A 13111-nucleotide genomic window follows, 5' to 3' on the forward strand; every position below is an offset into this window, starting at 1 on the left:
TTTAATGCATTAAACTTATTTAAGCGTACATATTATTATTTAAAATATTTTGTTTACCAAAAATCAATCAGTAAAAATGCAAATAATTAAGCCAAGCTATCAATCAAAAGTCGTATGAGTGAAAAATATGAAAAACAAGAGACTGAATATATTCACGAACCGAAGCAGCACTGCAAACATAGAAATATGAATGAAAAATGAGAGGCAAATGAATGAAACCACAAAGTATTAAGTATTTACGAAATGATTACAAATCCAGCAAATGCAAGAACAATTAAACGCCAAGCAATTAAAAAAGTGCCAGTATACCTGAACAACCACACTCAGGATAAAACTTAGAAAAATGAAACCCAAACAATAATATGACGAAACACTTTTCGGAATTTTAAGGACATCAGTCAATCGAATTTTTAAGATAGTGTCGCGAAATTATTATCGAGAATGTTTACAATGATTGACAATTAGATAATTATCTAAAATTGCAAAATGAAAGCACTGAAAGTACAAACAAAACAAAACCATATACAATTTAAACATATTTTGGTAAGTTAAGGTTAAAGCCAAAAAATATAAATATATATAAAAAATTTTAGAACATGTTGAACTCAGCACGCCAATTATTTGATATAATTTGATTATTTGATATAATGACAATTGTCCGATAAAAATGAAACAGTCGAACCGCCGTAGTTTTAATTATATTTGAACATAAGATAAAATTTAAATATAAAAAAATTTTTGGCTGTTGAGTCTTCATATACCCAAGTTCGGCTCTTTTGCCGCATTTACCATATAAATAGTAGCATTTAGATTTTTTTTACAGGAATGAAAAATCAAAGTTAAACAAAATGATAGCGTTACAACGCTTATCAAATCTGAAGGAAACGAACTAAAATGGATATGTCAATGGTGGTAATCTCGAATTAAACAACACAAAAGACCAAGTAAAAATACAATGAAACCAAAGAGATTATGAATCTATGAAATATTTTGTTTTAAATGTTGCACTTTTATGTTAATTATATATTTTCGTTTATGTACAAAATGATTTTATTTGTTAAAGTTAAGACGATTCGAAAACCCTTATTCCAGTCTTGTGAAGACAAAGCTATGATATATAAAAACGAATATTTATTAAAAAGACTGAATGACATTTCAATGAGATTAAATCTCTATAGATCCAAGAAAGAACTGAATTAAATCTCTATAGATCCAAGAAAGAACTGAAAACAAAATACATCAATTATTCCCAAAAACGAATGCCTTGAGAAAATTTTAGTTTGGAACTTCGTATTTATTTGTTTATTAAAGCTAACTAATATTTTCGAAAAACCTAAACAAATTTTGCCACAGAAAAAAGGAGTTCACAAGAAATACCCAGCTTCTAAAAAAATGGAAAAAATACCGATTAAAATTGACAAAATCAGAAAATCTAGGTGCAAGCATAAATATTGTATGAGGCAAAGAAAATCATTTGTAAATGGCATATATCTTTTAATTTACAAGCTTTGGCATTTATGGATATGCATAGAAATCAGATAACTGCATTATTTCATGTTTTTGTGTCAATTTGATTTACAATATTCTATTATTTGTTTAGTTTTTTATTGATTTAATAAAAACCCTTAAAATGGCAAACATAATTTAATACAAACATGCAATTAAATGGTAACTTTTAACTTTTTCAGCCAAAGCAAATTATTGAAAATCAAAATAAATCCCAATGGAACGAAAGAATCTGCGCACTGTGGAACCTATTGACCAAATATATATTTCTTCTGGTTATCAAGAGCATACAGTGGGAAAAAAGTTTGATGAAGAATTCGCAAACTTCTTTAAAAAATAAGTGCCTACCATAAGATAAATAACTATCTAAATAATAAAAAATAGCCAAGTCCAATATAAGTTACTAAATCAATAACCGTTATTAAATGTCTGCCGACTATATTTTCTAATTTTTGACGGTGAACTAAGCAGTAAATAATAACTAATAAAGAATCAGTAACTGCATTTTTTTATTAAAAAAAATTGACATAGAAAAGCCCATACAAATTTTGAGGGAAAAAATCAAAGAAGAAAGAATAAAGACCGTATTCGTACCTGTTTGGATAATATCTGCTTTAATTACAACACGGTAAAAACCCTTAACGCAAATTATTTTACAACGAGAAAAATTAAATCGAAACTAATTTTTATATTCAGTTAAAGATTTACCAAGGCGAAAAAAATAATTCCCAAGAGTTTTTTATTAGGAAGATTTCAAGTATAAGTAATCGTGAAAAACCATAATAAAATAAAATGTAAAAAGATAACGTCCTCGACTTTTATTCCTTTAATGCAAAAATGTTAAATAATTTCAGAACTTTTAATATTAACCTTTAAATAAAGCTCAAGGTAAGTTTTGTTTAATACTTTTCTATAAATGAAAAAAAATATATAAGTCCAATTCCCAATTCTCTACTGAAAACTAACCCAATAAACCCTTTTAAATGTAAACCAGATTAAATTGCATTTTGTCATGCATTCACATATTGAGAGGAAAAGTTTGTCTTTATTAACATAAATATCAGAAAACATGGACTGAATTCAAAAACCTTTGTTGCTTATTTAATTATAGTGCTTCATGCTAGGGAAATATGTGTGAGTTATTTAACCGTATCAAATACGTATTATAAGTTTTAATATCATTAGTAAAGTCCCCAATGGGAAAAGGATAATCTAAAATCAACGTAAACCAAGGGAAGAACTTTCAGAACGTTTCGGGGGTCTTTGAGTATATACAAATATGTATTCGATTTTTTTTTATAGAAACATTGGACACATCGATTGGCTATTTAATGAACTAGAGAGCTTCCAATTGAGTAAAGTTCTGAGTTTCCATTGATTACGTTTACATAATATGCTGAAAATAGTGTTGTGCTTTGTGTGAACAGAAACGATTCCGCCGCTTGTGGTCAAGGTCCAGTATCGTGGTCTCAAGTCGGGATCAAATGGATTCTTTGGTGTCCTTCAAGCTCAGGTCCTTAACGACGCTTGCCGAAACGCAGGAAGACGTGGTCGACATCCGTGCGTTTGTTGTAGTTCTTCAAGAGGTCGTCGGAGTTGGCCACCAAAGCTGAGATTTTAGAGTTTTATAAATGTTAGAGTGAAAGTGAAAAATGCAAAGGATCTTGTAGCTTTAGGGGAAACCACTTCCACCACTCAACTTGAATTTAAAACCTAAATCCTAACTCACCAGATGCCTCGTTGTTGATGTAGGACTTGAGGGCCGTCGACAGCTGGTCAGAGTTCTCCAGGGCCTGGCACACCTTCCTGATGTGCGGGGGCATCTCCTCGACGATGCCGGTCTGGCAGAGAGGAGGACCCTGGACGGCGGCACCGGTGTTGGACACGGCCAGCAGGACGATGGCCAGGCAGCAGGCGACAAGGAACTGAGCGAAGGACATGCTGCAAGTCAAGGTTTCGAAAGAAGCATGATTGACATCGTTAGCTGGTGTGTCGAGCTGATTAGATTATCGGCAGCAAAGGTCTTAGCCCCCACGCCCACCCAACCCCGCTGATTTTGATTAAGTGTAACGATCTTAATGCTACGTGCCTGATTGCCACTCGCTGATGACGATGTCGTCGCCATGGCAGAGCATTATGCATAAATGGAGTTGTACTTGTCTTGGTTTCTGCCTCGCGGCGGAGTTTCCATTGTGAATCGCAGCCAAGCAGGCGACTTAATGCTACCCTAATATATTTACGCGAAAGGCAATTTGTTTCTATTAGCCGGGATGGGCTGGGCACAGGCAGGGCAATCTGTTCTGCGTCACCGCCCCTCGAAGGTGATTACGATGATGGAGGAGGAGGCAGCACTCATACGCCCCGTGTTGCAGTTGGCATGCAAACACCTGTGCGGACGTGTTGCCCGCGCATCTGTTTAGCTTAGGAAGCGAACCCCAGAAGTCGGGAGGAAGCGCTGCCCAATGGGGGATGCCCGCAGGGCACGTTCCAAGGATCCACACGGCTGCTGTTTGCTTAGAGCTCAACTAAGGTGCACGCATGCAAATCTAATGCATGTGTTTGCTCTCTAAACGGACACCTTCTATTGCGTATCAGTCGGAGGTCTTTAAATATTGAACAAAACTAAGGGTTCCTGTTTTTCAATTTTTCAAATTAAAAATAAAGGCATTTTTTAATTTGTATTCACAAAATATTATAAGTATAAGAAATACTGACTAAAAAAATTATCATGCAGTCACTTTATTTTAGATTTAAAGATTTTTGAAATGAGTAATCTCAAGAAAATGCTATGAAAAACTCTTAAGAAATTTATAATTGTAATATTTTTTTTTTTAAATGTTACCACAGATAAGTCAAAGCAAGATTTTTAAAGTTTTTGAAAAGAATATTCGGCTCAAAATGATTAAACTGATGTACTTATCTTCATTTTAAAGATAGTTCAAGATTGTAATATTTTTAAGGGTTTTCTTGGATTCTTATGACTTTAGTATAACTTTCACGTTTCTAAGAACACCCATATTTTCACTTTAATCATTTAACTTTCTCCGAAACGTCGGCTGTCTTAAGACACAAGTACCCACCTGATGAGGGCTTGGAGATTCGGGTGGTTCCACAAAAGGAGAACTTGAGTTATGAACTTGATAGCTTATGTCACTGGGTAGCTCAGTTGCTGCTCCGTTTGCTGGACTTGTTGAACGCAAGCACTCGAATGATGTCCTGTCCAGCCAGGACATCCGCTTTTATTTACTTCCGCCGGGGACAAGCGCAGATGGCGCCGTGGCCTGTGATTGGCTGGCGGGGATACACATGCACGCAGGAGCTGGGAGTCCAGGGGAGGGGGGACCACATGTTGCGCTCCTTGCAGGATACTTGGTGGGCGTGCTCAAACATCACTCATACGCCACCGACACCGACCAGAGCACGATGTGTGCACTTGGCAAACTTTCGACGGGCAGGGGAAGGAAGCGAACCCCCCCCCAGTTGCCCAATATGTTTATCTATTATATAAGTTTATCAGCTCTTAATTATGTTGTAAAAGTTGCCGCCTTTATGATCAGTGGCCGGCCACCATCACCTATTTATGGGTAGTTACAATATTAATGCCCATCATCGAACGTTTACTCTCCAGCCCACGGATCCACTTTAAGCCCCAACTTTAAAGCCCTTGGCCTGGGCAGTGCATTCTGCTCCTTTCGGATGCGTAAGCAGTGTAATCTTCGGTTTATGAGACTGGGATTTGCAGGCGAAGCGTTGCAATTAATTTGAATTTGTGCGTGTTTCGCATGCAAAAACCCTGGGCAAGAATTTCGACTGTGACGTCAGGCCCTCAGCCTGGAGAGGGCCAAGCCAGGATGCAGATAAAAACACGGTTAAGTCTGCGAAAATTCGAATTAACCCAGAGAAAATCTAATTCGTTCGCCTTTTATGTCGGTAGAGTGACTAATGGAGCTAGGGGGAGGGAACAAAGGGAAGAGCACTCAAATGCAAGATTATACTACTCCAATTTAATTGAAAGTCTTTAAGGATCCCTTAAAAATACTATAAAATAAACTAAAGTACAAGAAAGACTACGAAATCATGAGGTATTATGCTCAATATATTCATGTTATCGGTATAAATCCCTATTATCATTATAAGAAAATATTAAAAAACACCTTTCATATTTAAGTTTTCCTTCCTGCTGATTCTTTTATTTTATTATAAATATTCTAAGAAGTGAAAGTTTATTGTTAACATTATAAGTAAATGTTCAAAGACCTCTGTACCTATAACTTTTGTCTTCCTTAGACCATCCGTAACGTTTTGTATCTCTCCCTAATTGAATAAGATAACTTAAGAACCAGAGCTAATAAGTTCCATTCCGCCATATGCAGCACTTTGGATCAACCATCCCACTTCGAGCCCGTGTCCAAGAACCCACTAATTGGGTTACGGCTGGATGCCATTCGCTGTCATCTTTGATGTGCGAAAATCAGGCCAAATAATGCAATGCCAGTGCCATATGTGGTCAGGAGAAGGAGGCAGGGTGTGCCATACTAAAACAAAAACATACACTTGTTTTGCCCAACAATGTCGCGCGAAATTTGCACAAAATTTGAATAAACTGATTGGGTTTCAGTTGAACATATAGTACATGGACTAGTGCGTCAGTGCAGGCGGAATTGGACAGGCGAGGGGGTCACATCGATTAACATTTAAATTATTTTCGCCACTTTGCGGCCTACGCAAATAAACGGAGGAAAAACCCCAGCCAAACTTGCTTAAATTTTATTTTCATCTTCTTGGGGAGTCGTACAAGCTAAGGAGAAAGTTGGGGGAGGTCGAGGGCTGCTAGAATCCATCAGTCGAGTAACTTGGCCACAATCGGTTCCGGAGCGGACATGGCATAGCCCAGTTGGTTCAAGGCCCGCCGGATCTCCACGAAGACGCTGGCATCGTCGATGGTCGCCGGGAGGATGACGCGCTCGTTCCGGGCAAAGTCCGCCATGGCCTTGCGCATCGTCTTTCCGGACCGAGTGCGTGGCAGGTTGTTCACGGAGGTGATCAGGCGGAAGGCGGCGATGGGTCCGACCACATCCCGGATCAGCTTGATGATCTCCGTGGACAGCTTGGCATCCGTCTTCTTGCAGTTCTCCACCGGAATGTACAGGCACAGCGGCACCTGGCCTTTGGTGGCCTCGGGAACACCAAAAACAGCCACGTCCACCACGTCCGGATGACGGAGCACGGCGTCCTCCAGACTGGAGGTGGACAACCGATGGCCAGCCACGTTGATCACATCATCGTCGCGGGCCGTCACAAAGATGTAGCCACGCTCGTCCTTGTAACCAGCATCCATGGTATCGTAGTAGCCCTGGGAAATGATAAGATAATGATATGATTATATTATATAAAATGTATTCTCATGTAAAAAGCGCTTCAGGGAATCTAGTTTTAACAAATTACTAACAAAATATATTCTGGATCCACAAATATTTTCTCAATAAAATAAAGATGGTTTTTATATACTTAAAGTAACTCAATCGTCTTCCTATTATATCTTTAGGACTGAGTACTTTAACTTGTATCTTAGGTGCTTCATGACATTTTGATATAATATATTTTAAATTTAAAAAACTCACAGGAAACTTTTGGAAGTACAGCTTGCGGAAGAGGTCCTCGTTCTTATAAAGGGTGGCCATATTGCCGGGTGGTAGGGGCAGCTTCAGGGCAATCCTGCCCAGCTCCAAAGTACGCGCTTCGGTGCCATCAGGCTTCAGGATCTTGACTGCAAGAGAGATGTCCCAGGACTTAAGTCCTCACTTAGCCCAGCCATCTGGAGCATCACTCACCGTCGTAGCCCATGAGGGGCAGGCCCGTGGAGTAGGTGGGTGGACTGAGGTTCTGCTGGAAGCCCAGGCAGGTGGCGGTCACCGCGGAACCCGTCTCCGTCTGCCACCAGTGGTTGAGCACCGGCACCTTGAAGGTCTTCTCGATCCAGGCCTTGGTCTCGTAGTCGCAGTGCTCGCCGGCAATGAAGATGGCGCGCAGGGACTTCATGGAGTACTGGCGTCCGTAGCTGATGTCCGGATCCGCACGACGGATCACCCGGAAAGAGGTGGGCACCGAGAAGATCGAGCGAACCTGATACTGGTCGATTATCCTGACGGGTGAGGGGATAGAATAATAGATTCCGTTTATACTGAGTAGGTAATATAGAGCATCCACCACTCACCTGAAGTACTGACCCGGGTCCGGGGTGCGATCCGGTTTACCCTCGTACATGACGCTGGTGGCTCCCAGACAGAGGGGACCGTAGCAGATATAGGAGTGACCCACCACCCAGCCCATGTCCGAGGCCGCCCACCAGGTGTCGCCGGGACCAATCCCGTAGAGAGTTCGCAGCGTGTACATCAAGGCCACCAGATGGCCTCCGATGGTGCGGAGCACCCCCTTGGGCTTGTCCGTCGTGCCGGAGGTATACAGGATATACAGCGGATCGTTGGCCTCGATGGGAACGCAGGCAATGGCCTGCTCACCCTCCGACATCTTCAGCACATCCGACCAGAGCACATCCGTCAACGGATCCAGTTTGGTGGTGTCCGGTGTGACATTGTCCCGCCTGAAGATGATGTTCCTCTGGGGTGGCCGCCAGCGCGACATTTTGATGGCCGAGTGCAGAATGTCCAGGTAGGGCACAACCTTGCCCGGCTCAACGCCCACATTGGAGGCAATCACTAACTTCGGCTCCACGTGCTCGATCCGTGAGCAGAGTTCCCGAGCGGCGAAGCCACCAAAGACCACCGAGTGGATGGCACCCAGGCGAACGATCGCCAGCATGGCAATAATGGTCTCTGGGATTAGGGGCATGTAGATAACCACGCGGTCGCCCTTAACCACGCCCATTTTGGCCAGGCCGCCGGCCAGCAGGATGATCTGATCGTACAGCTCCTGATATGTAACCCGGCGCACCGTGCCCGTCAGCGGACTGTCGTGGATTAGGGCCACCTTAGCACCGCGACCCGCCAGAATGTGCCGATCGATGGAGTTGTAGCAGGCATTCAGATAGCCACCCACATACCACTTGGTAAAGGGCGGATTGCTGTTGTCCAGCACCTTCTGCCAGGGTCGATCCCAGTCGAGCAGGTGGGCCTGCTCCTCCCAAAAGGCCGCCGGATCCTGGACGCTCTGGCGGTAGGCCTCCAAGTACAGGGGATCGTGCGCCTCCACGGGCATGCCGCAGACGGATTCACCTAGGTGGAGCATCAGGTGACCATTAGTTGGGTTCACTGATTTGTTTATTAGGTTGATCGCTGCTTTAAATTAGGCTGGCAAACTAACTTACAGCACTACCACGCAATATCACCTTACACCAAGAGCAAACACACCACTCAGTCGCATTGAATTTTAAATTTTCTAAATGTCGCGGTCACTCAACTGATTTATATATACCCTGTAGGGCCATGTATTACTTATATACATACGGCTCAGCCAGACGCCGAGCAGAATCCACACGTCATTGTGGCTGGCCGTTGGACCCCAAAGCCTCCGTCTTGCATAGGCTAATCGGTATCATTAATATTTAGTGCTGTCACTTTCGAAACAAAACTAAACTCTAATTAATCACAACAAAGTCGAATGGAAAGTTCATTATTCAAATGGAAAAACTACACATTGTCCTTGACAGAACTGAAAAGTAACAAAGTATTTCTTAGGTGTTTATCAAGCATTATACAACTATCATAATCATGACATTGTTTATAATGTAAACATTCCTGTTAAAAACACAATATTTTATTATTTGATCAATATTCTTGATTTATATATAATCCGTATTCCGTAAAAATCATGCGATTACTCATTGAAAATTGGCGTTGCCTTCTGCTTTTCTATGTACTGTCACGATTTTCGACTTACAGCCTTCGTAATTCACTGCACTAGGACCGGGTTCCATTTTAATTCCTTATAGTTTTAGTTTGTATATATTTAATCCTAGTCTATAATATAGACTCTTAAGGAATATTTCTTGCGAGTCCCCTATTCTTTTTTGGATCGAGCACAACCGTCGCACTGTAGTCGAAACTTTGCAATGGGCCTGGAGAATGTAGAACGCGAGTTGAAAACCAAAACCTTTAAGAAGCCCCGATCAAAGGTTTGCTTTCGAAATTCTCCGAGTTTGGGAGAGCCGGAACGGTGGAAAGTGGAATTATAAAAAATATTTCATTTGTACAAATGATTGTAGTTACATATTTTTTCAGCTTAATCTAGTTGAACTTAGTTACAAATCCAAAGGATTACTTCTTTTTCTTATCCTTCTTGGTCTTCTTCGAGGGAGGGGCTGAGTCTGCCGGCTGGCCATCAGTTTTATCAGTTGTCGTTTCCACACTGAAGCCCTTGATGTACGGCTTGACCAGCCGGAAGATTAGCTTCTCGTGCTGCACGTTGCTGGAATCCAGGCTGAGGCGAACGGTGACTGGGTCGAACGAGTGGAACACTACATTGCCACAGCGCTGTGTATAATCCTCCTCGTTGAAGGTGAAGACGATCTCGCTCTTGGTGCGCTCCAGACCGTCCTTGCCATCCTTGTCGGACTTCAGATACAGAGTGCCTTCCAGGCCGTACTTGGGGATCAGCACTTGCAGAGCGTTCTTGCGCACAAATAGCACATAGCTGGGGATAGTTTGGGTTTTATAAGAAAGTGTGCCCTTATGGGATTCCTTAACTTACCCTTCCTCATCTTCCTCCTTGCCGCGGAAGAAGAGATGCGTGTTGAGGGCCACCGATGCGCGACCCGCGTACTGAGCCATCTTGTGGCGGTAGTTTAGGTTGTGGCAGATCTCCTCGTTTGCCTTCCGCTCCAGCAGCTGGGCATAAGTGCTATCCGCGCCAATCGAGGCGGCTAGCAGGCGGTGCACCATGATATCGGAGTAACGACGGATGGGCGAGGTGAAATGCGTGTAGATGGGAGCAGCCAGGCCGTAGTGGAAGAACTCCTCCTTCTGCAGACTGCCGCTGATAAAGTAAACCGCCTGCATCATGCAGCGTGTGGTGAGGATGCGGATCATGGTGTTGAAGTAGGGATTATCCGCCTTAACGCACTTGTCCAGCGAGTGAGCCAACTCCAGGCCGGTTTCGGTGTCCACCTGGAAACCCTGGTAGCGGGCGGCCTTAACCAGCGGATCAAAGTTAGTGGGCGGTGGCCGGGGATGGCGACGCAGAACCGCGCACTCGGAGAACTCATTCGCTATGTGCTCGGCCACTGTGATGTTGGCCAGCAACATGAACTCCTCCACCATGGAGTTGGTCTCTCGCATCTGCTTGACCTCCACCTCAAGCGGTTCGTGTGTCTCGCTGTCCACCTGGAAGCGAATCTCCGGCGAGGCGAGGACCAGGGCACTAAAAGATTACGGTTGAGTGAAATTCGTGAACTAAAGGATTGCAGTAGATAAACTTACCCACTGTCCATTCTCCGTTTTTTCAGTATCTTGGCCAGCTTGTTAAGATTGCGCAAGGACTTTGCTAGTTCATCCTGCTGCGTCGAGTCGTCGATAATAACCTGCGCCTCCTCGTAAGTCATGGCTCTTTTGGACTTGATGACGCTCTTGTGGAAGCGTTTGGCCAGCACATTCGCCTCCTTGTCCATCTCCCACACGCATGAGAAAGCGAAACGCTCGACGCCGCCAACCAGCGAACAAAGGTTCGAGCTGAGCAGCTCTGGCACCATGTCGATACGTTTCCCCACCAGGTAGACAGTGGTTCCTCTGGCGCCTGCCTCCTTGTCCAGAGCGTTTCCTGGCCGAATGAAGTGACTTACATCGGCGATGTGGACGCCCACTTCCAGATTGCCGTTGGGCAACTCTCTGCAGTGCAGGGCATCATCGATATCCGTGCAGCCAGGCGGATCCACTGAGCAGATATTGAGGTCCCTCAGATCCACACGCTTCGCATAGTCCTCCTCGGTAATAGTCCAGGGCATTTTCGGCAAGAAGCTGAGCACCTCGTCCGAGAATTTGCAGTGCGGCACGTCGTGCTCCAGCAGAATCACCTCGTTCTCGGTGGCCATGTCACCAAGCGGTCCCAGTGAGCGCACAAAGTGTCCGTGTGGGTAGCGGGAATTTCGTGGCCAAGTGTCGATGGTCACAATGATGCGCTGGTTCTGCAGCTTGGCCGCCTGCCTTGTCTCGATGCGGATGCGAGGGATCTTCCGGTCGGCGGGCACAAATATGTGCCTATTGGTGTCCTCTATCAAACTGGGCTGCAGGATGCCGCAGTACTGCCGCCACTTGCGGCGCACAATGCCAACAATTCGTCCAGTGGGGGTACGTTCTGCGGATGAGGCAGCGGCCCGAACCTGCTTCAACATGTCCTTCTCATCCTCGGCCCTTTCCTCGCTGGGCACTTCGTCGGCGTAGACGTTCTTCTCCTCCAGCACGATTTCACTGGGCGCAGACCACTCCTCCTCGGGCAGCAGCTCCACGGCCACCAAATCGCCATCCACAGCTCGGTTGAGAGACTCGCGACCTTGGATAAGGATCTATTAAACAGGGATGTGAATGGTTACAAGTTGAATTTTATAAAGATCTCCTAAGCTTACCCCCTTTTCATACTGCTCCACATTGACGCTGCCCTCCAGGTAGTTCTCCCTGGAGGCCTGGAAGGCGCCCTGCAGCAGCTTCTTCTGGCGCAGTCCCTCGAGCAGCTCCTTCATGCTGAGATGCGCCGGATACTGGGGCAGACCCTTCTTCTCGTTCTCGAACGTTTTGTGCGACAGTTTGTCCACCAGAAGAGGGAAATCTTCGAGGGATTTCACATACTCCGCGGCAGAGGCTACTAGAATGCCCTCGGCCTCGGCTTTGGCGCGATTCCCAGCGTCATCGGTGAGCAGGACAACCCGGGTAACAGCTTTACCACTGCGCTCGAACTCTTTGGAGGGTTGCGAGGCTTGGAGGTGGGTATCATACCACTTAGTGGCCACTCGGATGGCCCGATCATTGCGATCGTTGGCGGTCTCATCGGGTTCCCGATCTGCATAAGTGTCCCTGGGAAAGAACGGAATACATGTTGTAGGGTAATACTCTTCCAACTTCATAAACCCACTTGTGGTGCTCGTTGACGAACACATAGAAGTTCCTGGTGCGATCGTGCACGAGCTCATTGAACCGCTTGTAGATGGAGGAGCTCTTGTGCTTGACCTCGTTCAGCACGGTGGTCAAGACGATCACGTTGCGCAGCACATCCTCCTCCAGCACGTCGATCTGGTCCAGAACCACATTGGTGTCCAACACAAGGTAGTGCGGGAACTTGAAGAGGCTGCTCTGGGTCTCGTGCCGCGAGTCCAGCTGGTAGACCTCGTTCTGAAAGCACTGCCGGCACAGCTCGGAGCCACAGGCGATGTCGTCGCGCAGATAGTGCTCCCGGACGATCTTCAGGATGTTGCCGCGCTTGGTTTTACGCGTAAATTCACGTAAAGTTTGCATTTTGAAGAGTCGCTTTCGAATCGAATGCAGCTCCACATGTGTGCCGGAATGGGGGGCCTTTGCACGTTAAAAATGCGGCATTGGTACTTTAAGGACTGTTCACACGGTGACTGCAATGGGAAAAGTCGGGACACAAACCATGGAAATTA

General features: G+C 44.7%; 3 protein-coding genes across 3 annotated transcripts; all 3 read right to left on the bottom strand.

Annotated features, from left to right (window-relative positions):
* Positions 1–2506: 2506 nt before the first annotated feature.
* LOC108026047 (dromyosuppressin) lies at positions 2507–4712 on the bottom strand. The gene is made up of 3 exons (XM_017096742.3): positions 4587–4712; positions 3236–3447; positions 2507–3115 (listed from the first exon to the last, which is right to left on the bottom strand). The coding sequence occupies exons 2-3, from the start codon at positions 3444–3446 to the stop codon at positions 3024–3026; spliced, it is 303 nt and encodes a 100-aa protein (XP_016952231.1). The 5' UTR covers position 3447; positions 4587–4712; the 3' UTR covers positions 2507–3023.
* Positions 4713–6205: 1493 nt separating this feature from the next.
* On the bottom strand, positions 6206–9554 carry LOC108026307 (acyl-CoA synthetase short-chain family member 3, mitochondrial). Its single transcript, XM_017097191.3, has 5 exons — positions 9403–9554; positions 7721–8738; positions 7338–7648; positions 7128–7273; positions 6206–6859 (listed from the first exon to the last, which is right to left on the bottom strand). Exons 1-5 carry the CDS (start codon positions 9437–9439, stop codon positions 6347–6349), a joined length of 2025 nt encoding a protein of 674 aa, XP_016952680.1. The 5' UTR covers positions 9440–9554; the 3' UTR covers positions 6206–6346.
* Positions 9555–9686: 132 nt separating this feature from the next.
* On the bottom strand, positions 9687–13017 carry LOC108026306 (exosome complex exonuclease RRP44). The gene is made up of 5 exons (XM_017097190.3): positions 12583–13017; positions 12080–12524; positions 10941–12019; positions 10213–10881; positions 9687–10155 (listed from the first exon to the last, which is right to left on the bottom strand). Exons 1-5 carry the CDS (start codon positions 12960–12962, stop codon positions 9780–9782), a joined length of 2949 nt encoding a protein of 982 aa, XP_016952679.1. The 5' UTR covers positions 12963–13017; the 3' UTR covers positions 9687–9779.
* Positions 13018–13111: the final 94 nt, after the last annotated feature.

The sequence above is a fragment of the Drosophila biarmipes genome, chromosome 3R (genome assembly GCF_025231255.1).
Source record: "Drosophila biarmipes strain raj3 chromosome 3R, RU_DBia_V1.1, whole genome shotgun sequence".
Classification (NCBI taxonomy): Eukaryota; Metazoa; Arthropoda; class Insecta; order Diptera; family Drosophilidae; genus Drosophila; species Drosophila biarmipes.

Bases quoted from the DNA above. Each gene is read 5' to 3' on its own strand.
- LOC108026306 (XM_017097190.3), bottom strand. From the start codon at position 12,962: ATGCAAACTTTACGTGAATTTACGCGTAAAACCAAGCGCGGCAACATC. The intron at 12,525-12,582 runs GTGGGTTTATGA...GTTCTTTCCCAG, and splicing joins TTCGTCAACGAGCACCACAA to GGACACTTATGCAGATCGGG. The intron at 10,156-10,212 runs GTAAGTTAAGGA...AACTATCCCCAG, and splicing joins AAGGAGGAAGATGAGGAAGG to CTATGTGCTATTTGTGCGCA.
- LOC108026047 (XM_017096742.3), bottom strand. From the start codon at position 3,446: ATGTCCTTCGCTCAGTTCCTTGTCGCCTGCTGCCTGGCCATCGTCCTG. The intron at 3,116-3,235 runs GTGAGTTAGGAT...CTAAAATCTCAG, and splicing joins CATCAACAACGAGGCATCTG to CTTTGGTGGCCAACTCCGAC.
- LOC108026307 (XM_017097191.3), bottom strand. From the start codon at position 9,439: ATGGAACCCGGTCCTAGTGCAGTGAATTACGAAGGCT. The intron at 7,649-7,720 runs GTGAGTGGTGGA...CTCACCCGTCAG, and splicing joins GACCCGGGTCAGTACTTCAG to GATAATCGACCAGTATCAGG. The intron at 7,274-7,337 runs GTGAGTGATGCT...TCTCTCTTGCAG, and splicing joins GCCCCTCATGGGCTACGACG to TCAAGATCCTGAAGCCTGAT.